A 25,964-nucleotide genomic window follows, 5' to 3' on the forward strand; every position below is an offset into this window, starting at 1 on the left:
GCATAAAACTACAGGACTCTGAACAAATACAGACCTGGCTATTTTTCAAAGCAAAATGAACTTTTTACTGCTTCCTTATCGATAAGACTCTCAATATGCACATAAATATCACCATACAAAACATAAAAATGTGATGTTCACTCTCGGCAAACACAAAATGTTTTACGGTTATTTCTACTGAAAACAGGAATATATTCAAAGAACATGATGGAGTTTAGAGAATCAGATGGATCAATCTATCTTCAGAGAATCTGTTAATTTTATTTGCCAGTAGTAGTTTAAGGCTATTCATGCAGCCACCTAAGAAAGCTCTGTGACTGAAATCTACTTAACAATGTCTTTTGATGTTTCACTACAGAGCAATTCTTTATAGATAAATTATAAATATCCAGGAAAATAGCACATTAAAAAGAAAATACTGAAAGCCTTAGGTTCCCTGGCCTTGCCATGTGCTGCTTTTGATCTGCCCGAGTAACTATTACTTTGTCAATATGAGCAGTGCACACTGACCAAGGGCAATGTATGTCCATGAATTTTTACTGACTGAAAATTTAGCTCTGCACAGGCTAAACCACACTGGCAGAATGTAAGACCTTATATGCATTTTCTGTGCTGTTCTGTACAACACGTGAGGAATGCTAATCAGCATTTGAAAGGAAACGTGGGCTTTCAAAGAAGACCCACCGAAATGCAAAATGGGAATATATATTCCCCTACCAAAAGGTCCAGTAGAACTTATGAGTCATCTGGAGGAAAATTAACTCCCACTTCTCTCCCCCTATTTCTAACTTAAAACACAATCATCCTCAAAATATCAGGATCTTTTAGGGTGCTTTTTTTGCCTTTTAGTAATGGAATTAAGACATAAAAGACAAAACAATCTAAAGGCTAAATAAAACTGACTAACAGTTGACATTCTCCTTTCCTGCACCAAATGACAATATTTTGGGTTCATCCCAATTTGGTCACCACAGCTGCAGCTTGTCCCAGAAGAATACTCGATCCACATGGGTCTTCTCGGCAATGCTCGAGTCCTTGTGGCACTGTGACCCATTTTAGCTCCTGCCTGGAAATGGATATTGAACAACCGCAGGGCTCTGAGTGACGGTGAGGGGCCAGGGGAGCATACAAAAGAGGGGGGGGGGGGGAAGGACTGCAGCACAGCCAGCCACATCGCTCTGCCTCCCAGATGAAGCAGCTTTGAGACAGGCGAACAGACAGCTAGACAGGCAAGGTGTGGGGGATTGCAGAGACAAAGGAGACGGGGAGTGGAGCGGACACAGAAAGGAAAAAATGGGACAGAGAGCCTGAGATCAGCTCTTGATCCTGAGCACAGGCAGCCTGGAAACATCCAGTAAAGAGAGAAAGAGTAAGTTTATTTATTTATACTGCATTTTCATCCTAATTGGCACATCCTGCCTCCATCTAGCTGTGCTGGTCCACACTGAGCCCAAGGTAACCTAACAAGGTAACAAATCACCAGGCAGTCTGTTTATTCAGAAATATCAATCGTTTTAGCTCCAACAAGCAAAGGAGCAAGAAAGACACTCCTCCCTCATAGAATGCACACAAAAAGAAGGCAGCAAAGGAAGTGTTGCTGCACAATGAGTTTGGATTTTAAATCTCATTTAGAGCCGGTGTAGGCTCTCCCCCACACACTGCTCCCCTGCACGCCTTTAGCATCCCTGCGAAACCTTGTCCTTGTGGTGCTGCCCCCTCGGACACACTCCCAGACGAACTCAGCAGTGAACCCGGCTCAGCTCAGCTGTAATCTTTAATAAAAATATAAACTGTTCAGCGCCTCGTCGTAAAAACCAAAAGCTTCCTGCTTGCTCTGAACAAGGTCTCTTTATTGAGAGATTTACTTTTAATTTTGAACAGCTTCGCAGCATTATCCTTGGCAGGAAAAAAAAAAAAACACGAAAAAAAACCCAGCCCCAAGATTTTTGAGCTATTCAGTAGAGTTTCTCATTGGAATCGGCTTCTCCTAGCAGCATCGCATGAGAATTGCTGGTTTGCTCGCTTCCACAAGTCACATCTTTAAAAGATGGACAAAGTGCTGATTTCAACTGATCGAAAACAGAAAGCCACAGAAGTCACCACTGACAGTGGAGACCCTTAATATCACCATTTCCCGGTACTCTACTGTGATAAAGGTGCTGGCTCCAAGTTTCAACAGCTCAGTGTTCCATCCTTTCCTTTTTTAATTTCTTTTCAATCTTATATGGGAAAAGAGTAGCAGTTCCCATTTGAAATCACTCAAAAAAATTATTGTACTAAACATGTAGAACATTGAGTTGAATTCACCATTCAAAATTCCTAAAATGTCACAGCATTAATGTATTTCACTATGAGATGGAATTTTTACGTGGTTCAAAGCCTGAAATTTAGCTTCTGTCTAAAAAGAAAAAATAAAAAAGCTATAAAAACCCAGGACTTTTTCAAAGGAAGCAGAAAAAATGCTTTTTTGCTCCTACTTTGAATGGTAAAAGCTTATTTTCATTAAACATTTTTCTATGGTATTTGAAACAGAAAAGAGTTTCTAAACAAAGGGGGAAATCAAATTGCCTCATTTCATTATCTGCAGGAGTAAAATGGCAAGAGCAAACAAAAAACACACCTGTGTCTTACAACTGCACCTTTTAGGTCACTGCAACACATTTCTTCAATTTTGTGCTAAATACGCTAGTAACTGATTTCTCATTGCTTTCTATCCATCTCCAAAGGCATTCCTTCCAAGGGGCTGGCACTGATGCAAGCTAACATACAAACACTTAAATTTCTGATTCTGACATCAAAACCTGCATTCTGAAACTGCTGTATATTTTCTTCAGATTATATGGGTGCATCTTTGGATGGTCAATTTGAGACTGCTGTTTAAGTGGAAAGATTTCCTGTTCCCTTGCATACTTATCATCCCTACTGAATTTAACTCTAAGATACAATTCCAGCAATTTCCCCAGAACGTGACCCAAAAGCACTGCTCGTGTCAAAAGAAATAAAGAATTATATTAACATCATTTTTTCTATCAAACATTGGAAAGCACAAGCACAGATAGCAAAAAAAAAAAAAGTTAAATAAAGTAATTTATGGATTCTCCATGTTGGTAGTTTCATTTTTATTAGCAAAATAGGGAAAGAGTGTTATTACAGGAGGAGCTTGGCTCTACTCTGAACTTAGAAATTGCTGCAAAGAAACCAAGGTATTTTACATTAGTCTAAGAAAGGTGCAAGATCAAAACCAAGCCCGTGGCAGTGCTCTACCATGACATGATTTCTTTATAATGAAATATAGTGAAAGAAAATGAGTGGCACAAGAATTTTAATGCACCCCAGACACACATTTACAATGATTAAACCGATCAGTATTTGTAAAACCCAAGGGTCTAACTTTATAAACCTTTACTCAAGCAAGCAGTTTCACTGAAATCAATGAGATTATTTGCATATGTAAGAACTATTTATCTCAGCTCAGATCTGCAGGTTTAGTCCACACATTTCTGTTTATTTCTCCTATGCATCAGAATACACAAAGTAGTAGGAAGAAGGGAGAGTGTCTACACCTTGTAGTTAATATTCATTTGTACCAGTACCGTTTTCTCCGGCCCTTTGAAGCATTTGATAGACTGGGCATGTTTCAAAATTGGAAATGTTGGCAAAAATACAAATTTCCTGATGTGAAGAACTGCTACTCATGGATAATAAACAAAATCAATTCTTATTTGCATATTCAATCAGATTTCGGTTTGCATATTAAAGCATAAGATGGTAGAATTTTCACACGGTAGATGCATCCCACTCACTTATTCATGCATATATGCATCCACTAATCCTTACACATGCCAAAATCAGTCAGAAATACTCTCTTTGCTAGGCATTCATAGCACAAAAACACTGTCCCTGCTGCTGTTCTCAACCTTCTCTTTTCGTATAGCGTATGACAGCATTCTCCCGCAGCTTTCTCACAAGACTCTGTAATAGCCCCTGTTCTCCATTAGTCTTCTTTTCACTAGGCAAAGCGATAGCTTGAATTTTTGAATCATAATTTAAAAGGGATGCTGTCAACTCTGTGTATAAAGAACAAAAAACACCGAACCTGATTTTCAAAGGAGCTTCAGTGTGGACTTGACAATTTGGCTTGTAACTGTCACTGCAAAATTGAATGTATCCCTCACTGTTAATATTGAAGTGTTCTGGACTATAGCTAAAATTTGTAAACTATCCATACATATCTTTCATGCACATCTATGAGGAAACAGAATTCAAAATATTTTTATAGCCCAGTACTATCAAAACGTACAATATTAATATTGTCCCATACACTTCAGGTCTAAAAATAAACGAAAACCCTGTAAGCTATAACGCCTGCAACATCCATGGGACCTGAAGGCAATCAGCTCTGTGAGCGATTAGATAACAGGTTTGACTGTCTTGTAGCCTGTCTGACAGTCTGGATATGTAATTTGCATATAGAAGAGTGTCATATTCAAATGTATATAATTTTGTGCATTAAATTACAAATTCAAGCGGAGCCCTGTGCCTGAAACCCTAGCTAGCTGCAAACAAGAAACGTTTTCACATGTAATTAGAGAAGAAAAAAAAAATCCTTCAAACGATCATGAAAACTAAGCCACAATCTGCTGTAGCCTTTACCAGGTCAAGCACAGGGGATAGAAAAAAGTCGAACACCTAGGTTATCTGAAACAATCAGATAGATACAAATAGAAATAGTATCTTACTCTCCCAGATGAGTGAAATGCAAAAATCTGCCTGCACAGAGATGAAAGCTCATATAGGGTTTCTAAAGTAATGCCAGCTCTGATCAATTGAAACGTTGTTAGCAGCAGGTTAAGGAGGTATTTATTTAACAATGGGACAGAATCTAATTGACTTTGCAGGAGAGGAGAGAGAGCAGGCAGGCAAGCCGGCACCAACCCTTTCCCCTTTGTGAATCCTAGGCAGCCTTTTTTGGCAGAAGCAAAGCACAATCCTGCAAGGCCCAAATGTGTATTTTGTGCTCTGTGAACACCAAGTGCATATTCGTGTCAATGTTCAGGATGTCCCCTGCCATGGGCCAAGCCACTAATGGCCCTGGCTCGCTCCTCAGGGCAGTTGTGCTGCTCTGCTTCTGCAGAATGCCTCCCGACGTGCTGCAGCAAGTATCCTCTCAGCTACAGGAGTCAAACCCTCCTCTATTTGTCCAGCTCTAAAGAATTTAAACTGTCCATATAAATGACCATAAAATCAGGGTTTGACCCAGTTACCCATCTTTGGGCTCTTTGCATTCATTTGCTAATGCTAAATGTAATGGAAATCACAGCTTTCCTAAAAAACAAGCAGAAGACAGAGGAAGAGAATTTGTGTTTAGGTTCCTACCTGCTTGGTTAGTTGTCACAGTGACCGACACAGCTTGGTCCTGGCTGGGATTCTGCTTGGAGACTCCGTTCACCGCCCAAACTTCAAAGGTATAGTTAGTGTGTGCCAGGAGATCAGTAATGGAGACCTTGGTGGTTTTCAAGCCGTTCTGCTGGGGGCTGAAGTGCACACCACTGCCACAGGAGCGGCAGCGGCTGAGGTCACCGGCCCCGCACCTCTTGCACACCACGTTGTAGGAGATGTCTTCCCGACCACCTTTGTTCTGAGGAGGGCTCCACTCCAAGTTCACCGATGTCTCGTTGACGTTGGAAATCAGGTTCTGGGGAGCAGAGGGAGGGCCTAGAAAGAAAAAGACCACAGGTTTTTAGTAACTGGAAAAACCTTATATAGTATCTTCAGACTTAGGGTCTTGCATGGTACTGAGCATGTGCAACTCCCAGTTAAGTCAAGGATAGCGGAGACCACACAGAATTTGACTTCTCTGTCTTCTTAATGAAGGGAAAAAATTAACTTGCAAGCAAACTGACCTTTTCATTTGATGATTAATAGTCTTTTCCAGCTCTAAAGAGTGCAATGCAACAACAGTGGGGTTTTTTTCCACTTTCACTATTTGTACTTATGAAAAATTTAAAATGTATATATTTTGCATTCATTTTTCCATGAGCTCATGAGCAAAGCACCAAATGCACAAACTCCTGCTTCACTTGAGACTTTTAAGATCCTCCATTACCTACTCTCACTGAAATTCTTTATCTCCCGATATTTTATTAATTTTTAAGACTAGAAGTACAGTATTTTCTGGACAAGTTAATGTCAGATCACATTCGGTGAACACTGAAACCCATCAAGCAGGGAGTTGAACGTAACAATTTAGGATGCAGGAAGGAGATTTGAGTAGAAAGCCAGATATAGAACTAAGGATTTGAAGGAGGGAGAATAAAGGTTACAATAGGACAGTGCTGGAGAATGTGAAAGAATTGGGGAGGAAAATATGGTGAGAAGCTGAAAGAAGAGACAAAGAAAACTGGTTAGGACCAAGAGACCATACAGAAAGCTTAGAAATAAGACTGAATCAGAGACATGAGGTTAGCTCTTGCACTGCAGGAACAGGAGACTTTGAGACTCATGAACATGCTGCCAAAGAGTCGCCAGCTGGTTCCACAGCACAGGGACTTCAGGATATGGGGATGGAGCAGAAAGCAGGCTGGAGAGGACCACCCTGGGCAGCAGCTCCTTTCAGTGACCCTCTGGGACTGTAATGGTCAGCCCTGCCTGACCGGCCAAACTAACTCCAGCAGAGCCTTTCTTCGCTCTGTAACCAACACACAAGCAGAAATCTTATTCACATACTTAAATCCCCACAGGTCCACAACCAATAAGGACATTGAAAATACAGAAGAGCTAATCTTGTGACTCCTAATTTCAATACAGCTGAGGTGAGACACACTTTTTGTACCCTTACATTTAACAAGGATGATTCAGAGCAACCCCATGAAACAGACAGATATTTTTATACATCACAAAAACCTTTGCTGATCATCAGAAGACAGCCTGTGCTGGGATAGAGCACGAGGGCACTCTGACCACACACACAATACTTTGGGTCAGGACGTAAGGTAGATACTGTACCAAACAGAAATGAAACAGAGAGTGAGAATAAAGCTTGAAAAATGTAGTGATCCAAACCAGAATACAGTAAAACTGTCAGTCCTTAGTAATTACTCATAGTTAGATCTTTAAATACAACTATTCCTAGACAAATAGTGGAAATAATTTTGTATAAAATCACAAATTCAACTTCTATTCAAGACACAGGAGAGATTGTGAAAGCTGCTGAAGTTTCATTAAAATACTTTTGATGGTTGAAATTCAAAATAACTTCAGGCAAATCTCCTGGCAGAAAAGGAAGGGAAAGAGCAAATTCTGGCACGTTTCATTCCAGGTTTTCCATTCCTGCTACTTCTCAAATGTTATGAAACTGGAAAAAAAATAATCAGCCAGCACCAATAGTTTCATTAAGTGTATAAATAAATAAATCATAATCTCTCATTTGCCAAAGGTACAAAACCAGCCATCAGGCTAAGATGGGAACCTAATATATTATGGTGAAATTCTGCTGAAATAACAAAGTGACTCAAGTGTAGCAGCAAAGAGGTTAAGCAGTTAAGAGGTGACTATGGTGAAGATTAATTCTGGATGCTTGGATTCATCTAAAAGGAAGTCTGAGACCTGAGCACACTGTGAAGAACAAGGTCTTGAGGGCTGCATTGCATCTTCGGGTCTGTACTTGAAGCCACCAGGATGTAACCCATGTTCAACAGCAGACAGGACTTTTATTTTAGGAGAGGCAGGTAGGTTAAGAAAAGAGTCTTAAGTTACGCAGAGGTCAAACTTATCTGCTTACCTTCAGTACCCAAATGAAAGGCCTCTGCTGCAACAGTAGCTGAGCAACGTTTGTTTCTCTGTGTTCACTTCAGAAATATGAAATTAATATATTCATTTTGAAAAGAGGAAAATCCTCCATTTCTGCCAAACTTTTGGAATACTTACTGAGTTAATCAGGGCTGACAGGTACAATTACTGCGAGGAGAAGGGAGCGCCTGGGCCAGCCCCTGCCACAAGGAGCCCTCCATCCACAGCACCACTGGGCTACCATTCATGGCTTTGATTTATACACTGGCAGCAGTTAAGACTCCTAAGGACAAAGCCCTTTTACTCAAAGATCAGTTGCCAAAACCAAAAATGCTTAGAAAGCAGCTGAGAAAAGGGAAAGAAACTGTTTTCATTCCTCACGTGGAAACTGAGGTAGAGAGAGATATAGTGAGATGACAAGGGGACAGAAGACATGTCTTGAACATCTGGGAATCGGTCACAACTCTCTCAAGTCTCAGCCCAGTGCCTCTGCCCTGTAGCCAGCTCTCTTGTCCCTAAAAGCTGGGTTTGCCAGCTCCCCTGGGCAGAAGAAAACAGTCTCTGCTTAGCCTGCAAATACATGAGCCTCCTTTCAAAAATACACTCCGAGTGCAATGAGCTGGAAGACACTCCTGAAATCATGAACTTGAGCTGTGGCACAGGAACTGCTGACCAGGAACTGATCTAAATCTCATTTACCCCAGAACTACCCACACTCCCTCACACCAGGGCTCTCTGTTCAGCGCAGGCAAGAGCACAAGGTGACATACATTTGTGCCTCAGCTCTGTCAAGGTGGCAGGAGAACAAACAAAAGCTCCTGGAGGACATCATCAGTCTCAACAGACTCTGAGAACAAGTAACACAGCAAAGGTCTGACCTTGCCAGGGCCAGTGGTAGCTGAGGATGTCCGTCTGTCTGTCTGTCCCAGAGGCTGTTCAGTACCTGGCAGCAGCAACCTCTGAGCAGAAACTGCTCTCGTGGGAAACAGCAAGAGAGAAAAAAGCATAAGTCCTTTTCTTACAGAGAGCTCAGTTGCTGCAGACACACAAGGGAGAGCATCAACTTGGAGAATGTCCAGGAGAGCTGAGATAAGGTGCTGCCAGCACAAACACTTCCACTCCCTGAGCAATGCCTGGCTCAGTCAGGGCTGCCCTCATTCCAAGGGAATAAAGTACTCCCTGTGAGGAAGGTTCATACTGACACTGCTACAGTCTGAAAGAGATGTCTTTTAGCTCAGATGCAGCAGACAATTTGGGGTTAAACTCAGATTTATTCTGATGTCCACTAATATATTTTCCAAGGCTCTAGGTCCAGTTTCACGTGGGAAAATGTGCCAGAATGAATCAAGCTGCTCAGAAGCAAAAAGTCAGTAATTAGTATGTGGGACAGGGCATTGCAGTGTCTAAACAGAGACGCAATGAAGCGGAAAACCAGGGAAGCAGATGCTTGCAGGTCACAGAGATGAGTGCACCACCTCCAGCATGAAAAGGAAGATGCGGGGGAGTCTCCAAATGGTGGGCTGACATTACAGTGAGGGGAAAAGCAATTTCTTTTCTTTCTGGAGCGCAGTCATCAATGGAGCTGTTGGCAATGGGAGTGGGGAATAGTTTCAGATTGATGGGCCTGGTTTCAGATGTTGAAACACAGGGCGTATCTGCTCCTTCAGTGGTGATCAGGATTTGCTTTGTTTCTGACAACACAGCCACTGCCGATAGATGAGATAAAAACCCTTTCAGGGCTGTGGCAGGCTGGAAATGCCAGCACTGCTTCAAGAACTGAGCTAGAAGCATCCTACAGGAATAGCAGCCTGTCACAGCCAGACCACCACCCTCACACAAACCCTCTGTCCTCCTGCAGAAAATCTAGCCATGGGGAAGATGAGAGAGGAGACAAGGATCTGCACCACTAAAAGTAGTGCCAACATCTGTGGTTTTGCCCTGAAGCCCACAATTTCCAGCATTTTTCTTAAAAACTACTGATGGAAGCATGCTATTGTGTGAGCCATTCAGCACTCTGAAAGCGTGGAGCTAATACAGTCTCACAGCCCAGAAGAGCTTAAAAACGTGACAGTCCCTACAGAAAAAAAAACACAAACAAAAAAAATCTAGGCATTGTTATTTTGTAAAACAAATAATTCTAGAGTTCATTTTATAATGTTAGAAATGCAAGTGCTCTCACTTGCCTTGCCCAAGACAATAGAACCAGGCAGATGGATCTGCAGAGCTGCTCATGTGCTTCCCGTGAGGGACTGCAAAAAGAACACGGTTTGATCATGGGACCCAGAAGCTGGATCCCTTACCCAGCCCATTCACTAGCACCGTGAGCAGACATGGGGGACTCCTCTGTGGGAACACAGGGAACGGAAGTTTTCAATTTTATTCCTTCCTGGAGATCCATAAATCTTGCTTTACAATAAACCCATCAAAATCAACTGAGCCATGAAGCAAACGCAAAGGCCCTGGGTGGAGCGGTTCATTGTGTGTGTCAGGGCTGAGGAGACTGAAGAGTCTCTGTAGCAACAACTAATCTTTGTCAAGCTAATCTTGCTATCTTCTCCAACCCTCCCATTAGATTTACTTAAATGTATTGGGCAATGCAGATTGTTTGGTTTTCTGTTGCTGCAATAAGCTATAGCCATTTTATCTATCTGTCTCACCCACAGATAGAGCTGTCTAAAGGATGACTTTGTATCCTGTGTCAAATGACTGTTCAGGAAAAGTTGAGTTTTTAAGAGGTGAATACCATGAGCATTACTTGTACTAAAAGGACTGATGTATTTTAGCATTCTTACTACAACCTCAGTGTTTAACTTTTCATTCATCAGTATCTCTTTCCCTTCCTTCCTACAAAGCACTCAGGTCCCTCTCCAAGTCAGAAGCTTACAGTACACCACTGAAAGACTGATTAAGACCTCATGAAAGCCATGACAAAGGCATGTATCAATACCTGACAGTCTCCTTCTGCCATCCAGACTGCAGGATATCTCCACGTGCTACATGACCCTTGCACCAGCTCTCTGTGGATTACAGGTCTCTATGGTCACTGCTAAGGAGCCTCTGTGATTCACAACAGGGATCAAGCTTGGTCCAAGCATTGAAGTGACTCACATGCAGCTTCTGCAGTGAAGACCTAGTAATGAACTCACTATCCAGGCCTGAACTAGCATCTGTGGGGTGCAGATGGCAAGGGGCCATGGCTGTGAAGTGAAGCAGGTTTCAGACTAATACCGGGTGTAACGACATTTCAGTAAATTGTTTATTTGCAAGAACAATATTTTGCATTTAAATCAGCTGTCCTACACACAGAGGGATGATCAGAGGCTCAACCATCAACTGGTTGTTTGCCAGCTGTTCAGATATCATCGTGCTAAGGAAGTTATCCCAAAGTCCCTTTCTTCCTGCCACCAAGGCATAACAGTACAAGTGTAGGAGGTTCAAGCCTAGTGGAACTGGCAAAATCATTCTGTCAAGGAAAAAGAAAGTCTACCCTGAATGCAATGAACAATTTCAAAAGCAAAGACCACATAAATGATTAGCTGCAACTGAGGCCCTCAGGGATGAGCCGCACTCAGCCCTTCAAGCATGCCAAAGGGAAAGTACAGACAGCAGGACCCTTGGCATGCCTTGGGACAGAGACTAACCAGAGTATGCCAGGACTGCAAGTTCAGCACCAGCATAAAGCCACAGTAAAAAGGAGAGAGCCTCTCCCCTGACAAACTCTATACACCACAAACTCACGTCAAAGAATGTGCTGTAGCTGGGCTCCTGGAGCTGAAGGGACTTCAGCAAGACAAGCATGATCTGTCAAGTGTGCAGACAGACTCCAACCAAGTCAGCCCATCCTTCCTCCCTATAGCCATAAACCCAACTGATCAATGCAACTGAAAAATACCTCTGGAAACTAAGCCTGGGATCTGCAGGTAGAACTAGAAGTGCACCATGCTGGGGAACTGTATTTAAATGGTTATGACAAAGGTTTTAATATCCCTGGTTTTATATCTTCCTTTTTTATTACTGATCTGCCCAGCAAGGAGCTTCTCTAAAAGTCTCTGTGGGTGTATGCAATAAATTCAATTACAGTTTTCTACAACTGGACTAGCCAGACTTGTTTGACATAAAGAATACTGTCTTCACTAAACCAGTTCATTTAGTTCAGCAACAGTGTATGGTTAAGAGGCGTGGATTAAAGGGGAACAGAAAGAAATGATTCCCAGCAAAATAGCTCCTGGATGACTTTGTTGTCCCAAAAAATAGCAAGAAATAAGGAGGACCTTGCAGCTTGGTTCTCTGCTGCCCCAGGCTGACAGGATGGCAGAATCCCACTTTTAGACAATTAGCTGCTCCAAACTTTGGACAAACAGCTTTTGTTCATCAAAGCTAAAGGCAAGTAAAAAATTCTTTTTCCTTTTCTCAGAGGTCCCGTGGACAACACACTGAAGATAAAGTTGTGGGTTTTGGTTTGGTCAGTTTTATCAGATCCAAGTATTATACACTATTTTCTTAGGCTGAAAACTAAAAACATCACAAAACAAACCAAAAAGCACCTCAGCACGGTGTTCCAACATATAATGCCTTTAAAGTGAATTTAATGGTCAAGAGAAACCCACTGTGATGGCACTCAAAATAAAGCTCTCTCTAGACACAAACAGCCACCTGCCCACACTCCTGTTACAGCCTGTCCTCTGGAAAAGAGCTCCTTACCAGGAGCCCTCTTTTCTATGCCAGTTTAAGTCCTCAGCCACTAACAGTAGTAGTGGATTATTTTGGCAGCAACATTACCCATTAAGGCCTAAATTGATGTTATCAGTATTTGGACTTTATCACATCTGTTTACTACTAATCTATGTTATGGTTCTTTATTACCTTGAAATATTTGTCAAAAATGCAAGCTTAAACCTACACACTCTGTGGAAGTACTAATGGATATATTTGAAATGCATACCCTCAAGAAGGCAAACCTTCATTACGAGCATTCTGTCAGTCACCAGATCAGTGCACTTAAAATGTATTCTCCTTTAAAAGAAAGCTGCTTTCAAAAGATATATCCGTGGCTAAATAACAAGCAGAAGGAAGCTTTTGAATCGTGGAAGGAGAAAATTATTTAAAAAATAATTTACTCAGCCTGCATGTGCACGTGTGTAAAAGCACATTTCTCTATCAGGTAACGGATGTCTCTGTAGCTGGGGCAATGGATAATTATTTTCAAGTGGGTTGTCACCCTGCATTCAGTCTGCGTTTGCCTGACAGTGTGAAATCGGAAGGAAGCTTCATTGGCAATTCCCACCAGACATCAGAAAACCTCAAGCATGCAGAAAAGACTTTAATCTTCTTTAACCATTCCCACACTCTCCTTGAGGAAAGTATCATCTCTTTTTTGAGGCAGAAAAAGCAGACCTTGGCTCAGAAAGGATTAAAAATTATTCTAATAAACAGTAAAAATAATATGATAACCTGATGCAGCTCAAAGCTTTCTAACTTCACGCTCAAAGTGAGAAAACTCTGTAAACATACTGGTAAATGCAACAGAGTGCCAACCACAGGGTTTGTTAATCCAAGTCAATCAGGCAGACAAGTAGGCTTCAATGGGCTTTGGACCGGGACTGACAAAAAGATTCTCTTTATGAGTGTGCTCCAGAGACGCTGACCCTCTTCATCTCCAGTAATTTCAAAGGAAACTCAGGGTATTCAGAAATCTTGAGCTAATTTGCTACATAATAAACAAGATTCGTACAACAGAGAAGGTTGCTATGACTCACCGTTGTTTAAAAGGAGCCTGGTATGAACTGGCCTGTTTTGAATTGCCAACTTGGCCTTGGCTATACTACAGAGGAGCAGTTAAGTCTTTGATAAGTTACTTGAGCAGCAGGCACCTGGGAGTAAGCATCCAACTATCTAGTAGCCAGAAAACCTAACTAGAAATGCACTATCAGAAGCAGTGGAAAGCTTAGCACATCTCTTGCACAAGATCTGAAAGTCAGCTTTTGTGTACAACACAGCAAGAATAAAGAGCACAAATAAAGAGGTGTGAGAAAGAAAAGTTCCATACAATGAACAACTCCAAAGATCTCTGGAGCATATTTACAGAGAGTAATGAAATGTCACTGGAAGAACATGAAGTACCTCTGAAGGGGCTAGCTCAGGCACTAAGAGGCAGCACAACTCTGCTAAGGCTTTTGGCTGTGTTGCCAGCCTCATCAATATGACCATGGTGCCATTCTGTCAACAAGGCCTCACCATGCCATCACTATATGGACCATCTTTAACAATTCTGATCAATAGTCTTTAACTTGATCATGATCCTAAAATTCATCTCCCTGGAGGCAGGCCCAAGTGTGAAATAGAGTTTACTATTTTCAGAGTGGATGCAAAGAAAGTAATTATTAAATAATCAATGTGTTTAAACTCTCAAGTTCCCTCACTAAAATGGCTGGCAAAGCAGTGCCAGGCACAGCCTTCAAGAAAAAGCACTTTGGCCTCTTCTTTCTGTCAAATAAAGTTTCATTAAACCTGTACAGCTGTGGAGCTGTCAATAATGTTTCAGCATGTGAACTGTGGAGCCGTTCAGATAAGCCTTTGTTGTTGATCTTTAACCATCTGAAAGACAAGTTATAATGCAGAGTAAACACCTGGGTTGTGTAAGTTTAGGCTTAGAAATAAAGCCCACACTTTCCTGTGACAGTTGTATATGTTGCTGCCACTAATTGCTTCTTTCAGCAGTTGTGGACAGGTCTCCAGTTGCCATGAGATAATTTACACAAGCATTGACAGTTCGGGCAACCTCACTTCTTGTCTGCCTGGCTATTCCTGACCATTTATCATTACAGATTATGTGTTTTTACAACTGGCAAGACCAAAGTCAACAGCCTGCAAGATGCAGCCGCCACTTGAAATATCAGTCATCTGCTCTATTTCCTCCCCTCTTCTCCTTTCTGTGCATGGTTAGCATTACAACTGGGTTTTAATAAGGCAACTGATTTGGTAAACAATTCTTAATTTATTTACTCAGGCAAGATTCCTTTGACTTCAGTGGGAGTTCTGCCAAGTTACAGATCTTGGACCAGCACCAATGATAAAATGCCCATTTATTTGGCTTGTATGATTTCCTATTTACTTACCAAAAGAACCCTAGCTACCAGCTTCACAACAGGCTTTGTTTCTTTCACCTGGAGAACAATCCAATTAATATTTTCTCTTCTCTCCAAGCTGAGTTAGAAGTCCAGTTACCAGTGGCAGAGGCGTGGGAAAACTGATGCTTGCAGGCACCACCCCTGTGGGCTCTGAGTTTCTCTTCCCAAAATCTCCACAGAAGAGCACTTTGCACTGACATATATGCTAAGACACGTTATCACATCTACTCTAATACACAGTGCTGCAGACACCACCACCCATGTTCACTCACTCTTTTGAGATAAAAGGAAGAAATCCATTGCGGATACCAGAAAGATATCTGACAGTCTGACAGGAAAGAAATCCAACCAGAAAAATAAGTTGCTCTGTCAGTGGCCCAACTGCTGAATTTCTTACTCTGTTAGCCCTCTAATTTACTTCAACAACTCTACAGAACTGGGTCCTCACTAACCAAATCAAAGCCCCCACTTAATTGAGTAAATGTCTCTGTTAATTTAAGGCTCTGGCCAGAAAATCAGAAGACAGCTAATAAACAGTTGCTGTAGTTAAAGCAGCGATGATTTGAAGTCTACTGATTATAAACACACATTGTCAAATTACTCCTGTCTCTTCAAGCCATAACCACTCCCCTTCTTATTCAGTGTTCTCTCAATTCCTTCAGCCCGTCACAACAGACAAGGGGAGACAGCCTTCTCCTTTGAGATTCCCATCACTCACAATCCCTTTCTCTCGGTCTGGCAGCGATGGATGGTCTATTTTCCCAGACTATATGGAGAGGAAAAATAATTTTCCCTGTACTGCAGTGTTCCCTCTGTTCTTGCAACTGCCATACTGCACCTTAAAAGGCATTTTGACTTATTGTTTACATAATGAACAACCTTGTATGATATTTTAAGAATAGAATAATTTACTTAAGCTATATAAAGACACAGAGGAAAGACTGTAAGTTTCACTGCCAAAGATGAGAGGGTGTATTGGTATATACTTCACATTATAGAGAACGGGTTTCAACAGTAGAGGTTAGACTGAAGCAGTGAATGAATGGGCAAAATCTCAGAAGGAGGCAAGCATGGCAAAGCCAGTGCAAAGCTACCTACAACAGTCCAGCCAGCGTGACCGCATGTTGTACCCTACTTTCTTATTCTTTTAAAAGCTGGAACAGTGATAATGGGCGTCTGTCTGGAAAGTTAGAAGAGGCACAAGTTAAATTGAAGGAAAAAGAGCACATTTGTTTATTTAGAAGTCTAAGCAATCATAATAAACATACTCTGAAATAATCAGCTCCTGTGTAATTACTCATTTGCAAGCACAGTTATTAGGTAGGTAAATTCACTCTTTTTTTGAGAATGCAGGTCAAATATTTATCTCTCAGATATATTAAATGCTTCACAAGATTGTGCTAAGGATGCATATTATACTGCAACATTTACAAAATTGAAGTGTTTAGACCTTTCAGTCATTTTAAGGCCTTGACCTTGGAAACAAATGAGGACAGCGTTATTTTAACGCGCATTCAAATTTTAACAACACAGTCACACAGCTCTAGTGGAATCCACATTGAGTTTCCACTGTAGATTGCTCATCATTTCATTACGGTTCATTATGCTGATAACTGTCAGAAAGCATTAGAAGCAGAAGCCTTGAGTAATAGAACTGAAATGGTAATTTAAAAACAATATACTTTCTGGAGGAAATACGGCAGTGCACTAAATTCAATTAGAAGAGGCGAATGTAAAGACAAGTAAGTGATGTTTGCTGTTTGAAGTCAGGCTCTTGATTTCTTGATAACCTAAACTGGAGGAAGCCCTTTAAAGCAGGCACTTTTCTCTTGCATCTCACTAAATTTGCTCTCATTATCTCTAAGCTTCTCCAATATAAACTGTCTTAAATGCAAGCATTTTAGCGATATTTCAGGCCACACCAAAATATCAATCAGTCAGTCACTGATTGGGTAGCACAACAGACTAGATTATTCAGGGTCATTTACTGAGACAGATTTCAAATTGGACAGTCTATGCTTATAATTTCTCTTTTGTAAAGGGCTCCCAATTAAAAATCATTAATAATCTGAATCGAACAGACAATATAAACAATACAAACCTGTCCCATTCCCACTCATAATGTGAACATCATTTGTTAAGAAAGAGTTAGAGAACGCAACTCATTAACAGTGGGACACAGGACCAACGCCCATTAACTTGGATGGGAACTGCACCTGTCTGTGCCAGACTGCAATCCACAGAGTATCTCCTCACTGAGAAGGCAATTCAGGGATAAGGACCATGATTAAGACTAATTGTTTTCCAGCCTCATGGATTTGTGCGTTGGTAAGGGACTTTATCCTCCATTAGATTGCTAACCTTATAAAAGACCCATCCTCTTAGCAAGTACTGAGATATAATGAAGGTCTGATTAGTTGTCTTAACGTTATTTTTGTGATGCTTTCAAAAGGGAAAGGCGTCTGTTTTCCACAGTTTGTGCTCAAGCATATTACAAGTCAATCACACCATCTCCATGCCCAAGCACACAGCTGACAAGCCCACTGTGCTTCAGAGCTGAAAGTCTAAATTCCAGAGTTAGGTCAAAGTGGCAGATCCAGGGCAGCACTGCTCCTCAGTGGTGACAGACATGCTGATGATTATCCTCATGAGGCAAGCTTGAGGGAAAAGATGCATCAGTAAACACGTGTATGTCAGGGTGTCTATGTTTGGCCTTCTGACACAGCCTACTCCACCATCTCCTGTGCTCACATTCTGCTCTGATTTGTGCAAGCTCTAAGCCAGAGATAACTATTCACTCTAGCAGAGTTAAAATCAAGCAGAATACCAAGACTACAGTTTGAGTTATTCATTTAGATTGGATACCTGGCTTACTGGAAGGTTAGGTATGGTTTTTACAACTCAATAATAGATGGAGATGTCAGACTGGCATTATGGAATAAGAAAACTCTGAAGCACCTTTCCTGACCAGGATGTCAGGAAGTAGGTGTTGCTTTCATTACTACCATAGGAATTGTGAGAAAAGAAAAGGAAGGGGAATTCTCCAATTCCCTTTCATCCACTAACACAAACAGGCTAATGGAAAGCCATAACGGTTTTCCTCCATCAAGCTAGAAGGTGAGATAAAGCAACAAGGCCAGCCAGTTTATTACTAAAGGAAATCAGTAGTCAAGGGTCAAAGCTTTACAAAAACACATCCTAAGAAGGCTGAAGTTCTTAATCTTAAAAAGTGTTTAGATATTATAATAAGGAATATATGAATCCACAGTCCATTCCAGGTGTTCTCTCCAAATTACCCAATGTTACTTTTATTCACCTGGTCTAATAGTTCTCCAAGTGAACAGAAACCTGATTTTACAAGCCAGTGGAGCAGAGTCTATCTTTTTGCTAGAAGAATGGATCTCAGATACTGTGTTTTATTTCTTCATTAGTGCGCCGTCACACTGAGCGATTACTAAATGCAGGGCTGAATGAGAATACCAGGGTTAAAGAGAGCATAATGAACAAAGAAGGTGCCTGATTATTATGGCTGTCAGCACAAGGGAATTGGGTTTGTCACCTGGTTTAACCAACTGGTAAGAACTGATTAGAGTCTGAATCCATCTGAAAGAACCTTTGATGTTTACACTCCCTTCTGTCTCCACATCTTGTCGGGAAAGGCAGACAAACAGGGAGCTTCTTCCGGAGGGGCTTCCTGCAGCAGAAGCCCTCTAAATGGTTTCTCACTTGCTGTGAGTGCATGGGCAAAAGGCTACTCAGTGTGGAGAGGATGGCAAACAAATAGTCCTTGGGACCCCATTGCACTCAACTCCTTGTGCAACAACAGAGGTGCACCATGCATGCAGGGCTGCCTTTTGTGTCTGTGCAGATACCACCATCATAGCAACGTGTAAACACTGCTACGGCAGACCTGAAATTATTAGTGAGATATTAGTGGGATATTAGTGAGTACAGTAGTGAGTGGGGGACCAAAGCTGACCCACAAGCCAGCTCAGAAATAATCTGTATGTCTTCCTCCACCTTGGATCACAGAAAAAGAAGCCCTTAAGCTAGAAGAAAATTTAAAGCTATGAAATAGAACCTCCAGAGAGAAACCTGTTTTCTAAAACCGGGTATCCCTGCGATTGCAGTGGTGGCTTGCCTCTACATGCCAAGTCCTCCTAGACTGCTGCAGAGATGAAGACTGAGGCCAGGCCCAGGCTCTTGCCTTCTCTTCTACCCCTTTCACATTTTCAGGGTAGAAGATCAGGATATGTGACTTCGACTTTGACTGACTCCAAAGACAGGAATGAGGAAGGGTGCCAGAAACAGGTCCGAGACTCGACAAAAAAGGGCTAAGCTTGCAGGGATACATTTTGCAATACAAGCATACATATATATAATTTGCTCACAATTCCCCCATCTGGAAGTGTTTTGCTCTCTCCTCATACTATATTCACTGCATATGCCTATTTAAATTCAACCACTTGACTACTAATTCGATTTCAATATGGTCAGGATATCGCTCACTAGGACCAAGGCTTTACAAGAAACTTTTGCTGATATAACGTTAGTTAGGGTGCACCTTCCAAACAGTAGTTTTATTGTCACAAAAAGACATTTTTCCTATCAAAACAGTCAAGCTTCATATCTTCTACTGTAAATTATATTATTAAAATAATGTTCCTACCCATTTCAGTAAGATTTCACAATATGGTTAAGACCTCCATTCCCAGTCAATGTTTGGCAGGGGTTATATGGACCTCTCTGCTTTCCTACTAAGCAAAAGCAGCTGCTCCTGGCTATACCCAGACCTGCTTAACCACTACTGAGCAAAGCTCACAGCTAAAAAGAAGGACATTGCCGAAGAAGAGCTGGATTGGATGGGGTGTGGGGAAGGGACGAGTGCTGGCTTAGTTATGGACATACTTTCTTTCTGCCTTGTAAGGGAGAAATGAAGATTTAAATATAAGTGAGTCATCTCTCCAAAATGAATTTGGAATACATTAAAATGTTACAAAAGAAATATCTCAGCCTTCCATCACTCATACACATACACTCTACATAAATATACAGCTGAACTCCCAAAAATCTGGAAGCATTTCTAATAGCTTTCAGGAAAAGCCACACACGGATGTCTCCTGGTAAAATAGCCTTTTCACTTACTGTTTCAAACCAAAGAACTAGATCATAATTTAACACCAGAGCATGCCTGGAATCCCAGGCCTTCAGCTGCCTGAGCCATTAACCAACAAGGGACAAGGAATTGTTGCAGCAACGCTGTGGGTGTGCTTAGTGCACTACATCTCTTGTTCTCCCTGCCGAAGGGATTTTGGTGGAACCAAAGCAAATTCCACTTGCTGTGCACAATGTAGTTATCTACAAAGGATAAAATAAACCACACTTCGGGTGTTTGATTCATTAAGGTTTAAGATTTATTACCACCCTTTTCAGAGGAAGAGTCTTATGTTCCTAAGGGTCACCAGCTATATTTTAAGCAATTTTACCCTAGGTCATACAATTATTAAAGAAAGCTTTCACAATTTCTACAAATATCAGTATTTAAAGAGATGAAAGATGGTCTGATCGACTGGACAGGTCCTCAGACTGGAACTTAGACCTGTATTTTATTTCCAGTGAGTGTATGTCACTCCTCTTTTGTGGCTTTGTCTCCTCCCAGTCTCTTGATTTATTTAGATGGTAAGCTCTTGAGGGTCAGTGCAATCATGTCACTGTTACGAATTCAGGGCTGAGACTAACACTTTCTCTCCCAGAAGTGTTAGCAAAATGCAAACTGCAGCTGCAGAGGGCTGTATGAGCTACTAAATGCTGCTCTCAAAAGCAGGATGCTTCTTAGAGACATGGATCTCCAGGTAGTATTTCCTACATACACAGCGAAAGAAAAGATGGGACAAGAAATGGATGATTAAAAGGGGGGAGAGACTGTCCAAAGACCAACTTACGAGTGCAGGGCATGGAGGCAGCATCATTTTCAGCTCGGAAAAAGCCCCGATCGCAGGTGCAGGAGGTCGAGCCTTCCCAGATGGAGTAGCTGTGAGGCGGGCATTTGGCACAAGCAACATCTGTCGAAAGAGCCTTGTAGTATCCGATTTTGCAAGCTAGACAGAGGAACAGGAAGGGAGAGTGTTACTTGCCCAGGCTGTGATCATAAATTGCTAGCTTACCTATTCAAAATCAAGGCAGGAGACATTTCAAAGAGATCTAATGATGTCCTCTTAGCCCCAGGTGAAGAATTAACAATCATCACACTCTTAATGAGTAATCCTGTGTCATGGGATACTGATTTCTAATTCCAACAAGAGCCATTTTAAAAGCTGGCTTGGCCATGGTAAGAGAAAATAAAAATTATACTCTTCTATTGATGCTGCCAGAAAATCAGCTGCCTCTTTGTGCTTACTGTGGAGTTGCATGTTGCTTAACCCATGTCCACCTGCATTCACACACACACACACGCAGCATGACAAAAGGGGTGCAATTGGTTTATTCTATGACCACTTAAGGAATGGCAGCTGACAGCCAGACACTGCCAATTTTTAAGAGGGAGTGGGACAGGAACCCAATGTGATTGGCAGCAAGGCGCTCAGCCTAACATGCCCGGAAATGGCACATCTCCCTCCTGGCAAGAGAGAATTCCTTTGGCTCTTTCTCCTCAAGGGAGAAAATTAGCAATGCTCTCTCCTCCTCAAAGCCAGGGCACAGCAGTAACTACACCACTGCCACTAGGTCCCATGTGCAAAGTTAGCAAGCTTTCAGTGACATCATCTTCGTAAATGCAATGCTTACACGAATGGCTACTTTTATATCACATGGAAAAAACTCAGCAGCATCATTAATAAAACATTTTAATAGTGGCTAACAGGTATGTCATCCTAGAAATTTCTCCCTTGGCTAGAGATAAAAGCCCACCATCACCACTGGCTTTCAGCACTGCAGAGAACAGAGAGAACACCCAGGCATGCAAACACGTAAAAAGGAAAGGTTTGTTCCCAGCATTCACCATGTGACTCGCTCTCACATCTCGTCATTTCTCACCTACACTACCTTTAGGGTTCCCCTGGTATGACACAAAGGCTCCAGTATGCGGGGTGCGGGCCCCCACACAGCCAAGGCTTGCCCTTGCTGTTTTACCCTTCACTCTGCCCCCCTTGTTCCTTCCCTCCTTCTCTTATGAAGCCCTCCAATTTGAAATGGAGAGGGAGTTTAGTGACACATTTATGAAACAGCAAGTTACTTCACTCTTATTAATCAAGGTAATTTATGGAATTTCCTTAATGAGTCTTAACTTTATGACATGCTATGTGCCACCTGTAAGGGCCTGGGAGGCTAGCCTGCTTTTGCTCGCTGCAACTGCCACCGGACCAGAGGATCTTACAAAAATACTTTGCTCAAGTGACTAAGATTTGTGCTTCCAGAGTTTACATCCATCACATTGTTAGATAAGGCTCAACTTGCAAGGTGCTTTTTGGCCATGCTTCAAACAGCCTATGGGGTTTCGATTAAAATCAGAAACCACAGCTTTGGCAGGAAGAATCACGGGGGTCAAACCCAGCCTCTCCACATCAGAGACAATTAGTCCCTGAACACAAATACAAACCCATCGGGTGCAGTCTATCAGCCAAGCAGTAGCAGTACACAAAAGCAACTCGTGTAAACTAGCTTATTCCGTTGGTGATATGTATTGCCCAGCAAAAGGAAAGAAAAACCCAACACAAAACTCACCACTGAAAATTACCTTTCATATTTTGATATGATTTGCAATATCTGGTGTGTGAGTTGTACTATCACTACATGTCCTCTGGTGCTCAATTTAACAGCAGCAGCAAAGTGGCAGATGCTGATCTGTGATACTATTCCCAGTTTCCACTGTCACAGCTCAGATCAGAAATACGCCCAAGCTTGTATATGACCAGGACAGACACCAACAGGCAGAATCTTGCTGCCATATATAACGACAAGGCATGGAAAAACAGAATACAAGAGGAGACCAGGCTGACTGCTTTTATCCACAAAATTCATTCTATTGTTCAAGGTTTTAAAAATAAAACATGTAAACTATAACATTACTGTTAATATGAACATCATAGTTCAGAGAAATTATGAAAGAAAGAGCAGTCTTTAGCATTTTCCTAGTAGTAAAATACTTTGATGATAAACAATCTAGAAGATCCTGCTGGAGCTACAGCATGCTGTTGGAAAGGTAGCAAATGTCACAGGTAAAGATTTTTGTGACCATTCCTCCTCCTCACTGTCTTCAGACTTGGTGGTTTAAAAAGGGACAGAAGGATTCAGTGGGTACTGCAAGGTCAAGAGTCTGTAACTCAAGGATTTCCCCCCTCCCTCATTTCATGCACTGTACTTTGTTTTCTACTATATTAAGCCAAGATCATTAATATTTCAAGACCTGAAGAAAGCTCTCCAAGTGCAGTGGTTGCTCCTGAGGCACACACAGCCATTTTGCTTCAAAAATCACCTATTCTTGAACACTTAGTTTTCTTCATTTTAGCATGCTCAGAGATTCACATTTCAGCACATAGTATAAAAGGATATTAGAGAGAATTTGTTGCATTAAACCAACACTTCTTTGTCCCTAAGAGCTCCATGGTACCATCACTTAAAAACTTTAATCTAATCCTGTAAAAGCTGCTCCTAGCAAGAAGTACTGCTGACATACCTATTACAACCAGTGTCTGTTAAGGCTATGGATGGGCTTTTTCTGAAGGTTAATGATTTAGTAGACAAACAAGAAGCCTGTACAGAACCTATTCCCTCAAAGTCTTTATTGCTTGCTCATGACAAATCTTCATGCAGCTCCTTTTCTAGGAAGGATTTGCTGGTGAGACCCGGCATGAATGGGGTTCTGACACAGCTTTCGAAAGATACCATTGTAAAAAGATTAGTTCACATGTGCAGTGCAAACTTTGAATTAAATTTCTTAGCTTTGCCTTAATTAGTTCTTTCTGTTAGTTCCTTACAGGGAAAAAAAGAAGAGAGAAAAATCTTTTCTCACATTCAGATCACCCACAAGCACAACAAGGTTACAAGCATCTGCATTCGATCCAAGGAAAATTCTCAAACACAAATACTTTCAGCATGAAAAAGCTCACAGTTTTCCCTTGGAATAAATCACACTGATTTTAAATGGACATCAGCTTGAAATAATTATGTTGATCTCTTTACCTTCTAATTTGGATTAGATTCTCTTAAAGTGAGACAGAAAATTTGTCAAACATTGCTAGCCATTATTATATGCCTTCTTTTTTTCCAAATTTACCAGAATGATACATGTTAAAACCGGAAAAACTGCTCTGAAGAATTATGGAACTGCATATAAATTTTCTCAAGCTGTTTTTCAAACTCCATTTTCTCATTAAAATCTGATTTTCAGACTCACGGCTTTCTCAAAAAAAAAAAAAAGAAAAAGGAAAAAGAAAGAATGCATGTGTGGGCTGGGAAGTCTGCTTGCTTGGTCTCTCCAAATGCTGAATTTTCTATTAGAAAATTTCAGCCAGCAATTTCAGAATTTAAAAACTCATCTCATAGTGGATGAGTTCTCGTCACATTCCTTTTAGTCATAGCTGCAATAAAATGTGTGTATTAAATTGTTTTAAACTATTTAAAAATAAGCCATGTGGTTGGTTTTGGTTTGTTTTTTTTTTTTTTCCCCCTGATAGGGAAGAATCTCTAAAAGAATTACTCTTGAGAATTTGAAATTCTTTTAAAAAGCCCAAATGTTTGCTCTTAAATTGGTCCTTTGTCCTTGTTAAAATGACAATGAATCTTTCTATCACAATTTGGAAAAGACTTAGCATGTTCAATAGTTCTTTTTAAAAAAAAAAAAGAGCATAATGTCTTGCTAAGGCTTGGATGAAGAAACCATCCCCATCTCTTTGTTGACAAGATTCTAAATCATTAAAAATGCAGTACATATATTAAAAAAGATCTCAGCGAGCTCCAAATCAAAGGTTTGGTGGTGCCACGGAGGCAGGGCTCTGCTTTTCACCCAACAGAAGGCTAAGCAGAACCCTGAATGGAAGAGAGAAGTAGTCTTGGAGTCAGGCAAGGCTGGCTGAGCTCTGAGCAGAAGACAGGATGGGGAAGGTCCAAGGCAGCAAGCCCTGAGCCAACAGCCACTGGGCAGGAGCTCCTTCAGCAGCCCTGGCAACTGGGGACCAAGCCAAAAGAAACAGTATCTACCTGCCTCCTCAGCCTCTGCTGATAAGAAATCGCAACCAGGAAAAATACTCATTTCCAGATTAGAAGCTAATGAAGAGAATGTTGAGAATAAACAAGCACAGAAATGTGGTTTTGATCAAGTAAATGTCATTAAGTCAACATATTATATTACAAGAAAATTTGACATAGATGTTCCAAAGCACTTATTTGCAGCAACAGCAAAAAAGACTAATGGGATGTCAGTGCTGTATCCCTCCTTCCCAGAAGGGACCAGAACACTACTGAGAACATTCATTATCACAGGCAAGTGCATAACAGCTAAAAATCTGTAGAGTTAGCTGAAATTTCAGAAACTATTCATTTAATCTTTTTTTTTTTTGAAGCAGAAAAATGTATCAGCTACATACTCATGAAACTTTCAAAATTCCTTGAGATACAATTTTGAATCAAATATTCCTCCATTCACAACAGAAGAGAGGAAACTCTTTTTAAGACAATGATTTGAAAAAACTTTAAATAGTTGTAGAATACTAAAATAGTATTCTTGGTAAAATGAAGGACAAAGCAAATAAGAAAAGAAATTTCAGTGTCAGGTTTATAAATTTCAGTGAGAAAAGAGATTTGTGTTTAAAGACTTGAACAAATATTTTAATACTTTATTTCATCACTGGTTACTTTTTCTACACCTCTTCCCTGTCTGGAAATATTTTAAGCTCTTCTTTTAAGTGCACCCTTAGGAACAAAAAGTTACTTTATTTTTTCCCCTCTGTTGTTCTTATTCTTTAAGAGGATGGATTTTCTCTCTTGGATTGTAACAAAACCACATCTGCCACATAAGTAGGCAGCATCTTCTCAGTTCTCTTTTACTGTTATTAC

The 25,964-nt window shown here is 41.1% G+C and overlaps 1 protein-coding gene across 1 annotated transcript in view; it reads right to left on the reverse strand.

Annotated features, from left to right (window-relative positions):
* The window catches only part of EPHA4 (EPH receptor A4), a 105,286-nt gene that overhangs the window by 41,583 nt on the left and 37,739 nt on the right, over positions 1-25,964 (reverse strand). The window contains exons 4-5 of the mRNA XM_062005363.1: positions 20,858-21,013; positions 5,377-5,715 (exon numbers count right to left, since the gene is read on the reverse strand). Of these exons, the coding sequence (XP_061861347.1) occupies positions 5,377-5,715; positions 20,858-21,013 (495 nt within the window). The remainder of the gene's footprint in view (positions 1-5,376; positions 5,716-20,857; positions 21,014-25,964) is intronic.

Source organism: Colius striatus, chromosome 12, assembly GCF_028858725.1.
Source record: "Colius striatus isolate bColStr4 chromosome 12, bColStr4.1.hap1, whole genome shotgun sequence".
Taxonomy (NCBI): Eukaryota; Metazoa; Chordata; class Aves; order Coliiformes; family Coliidae; genus Colius; species Colius striatus.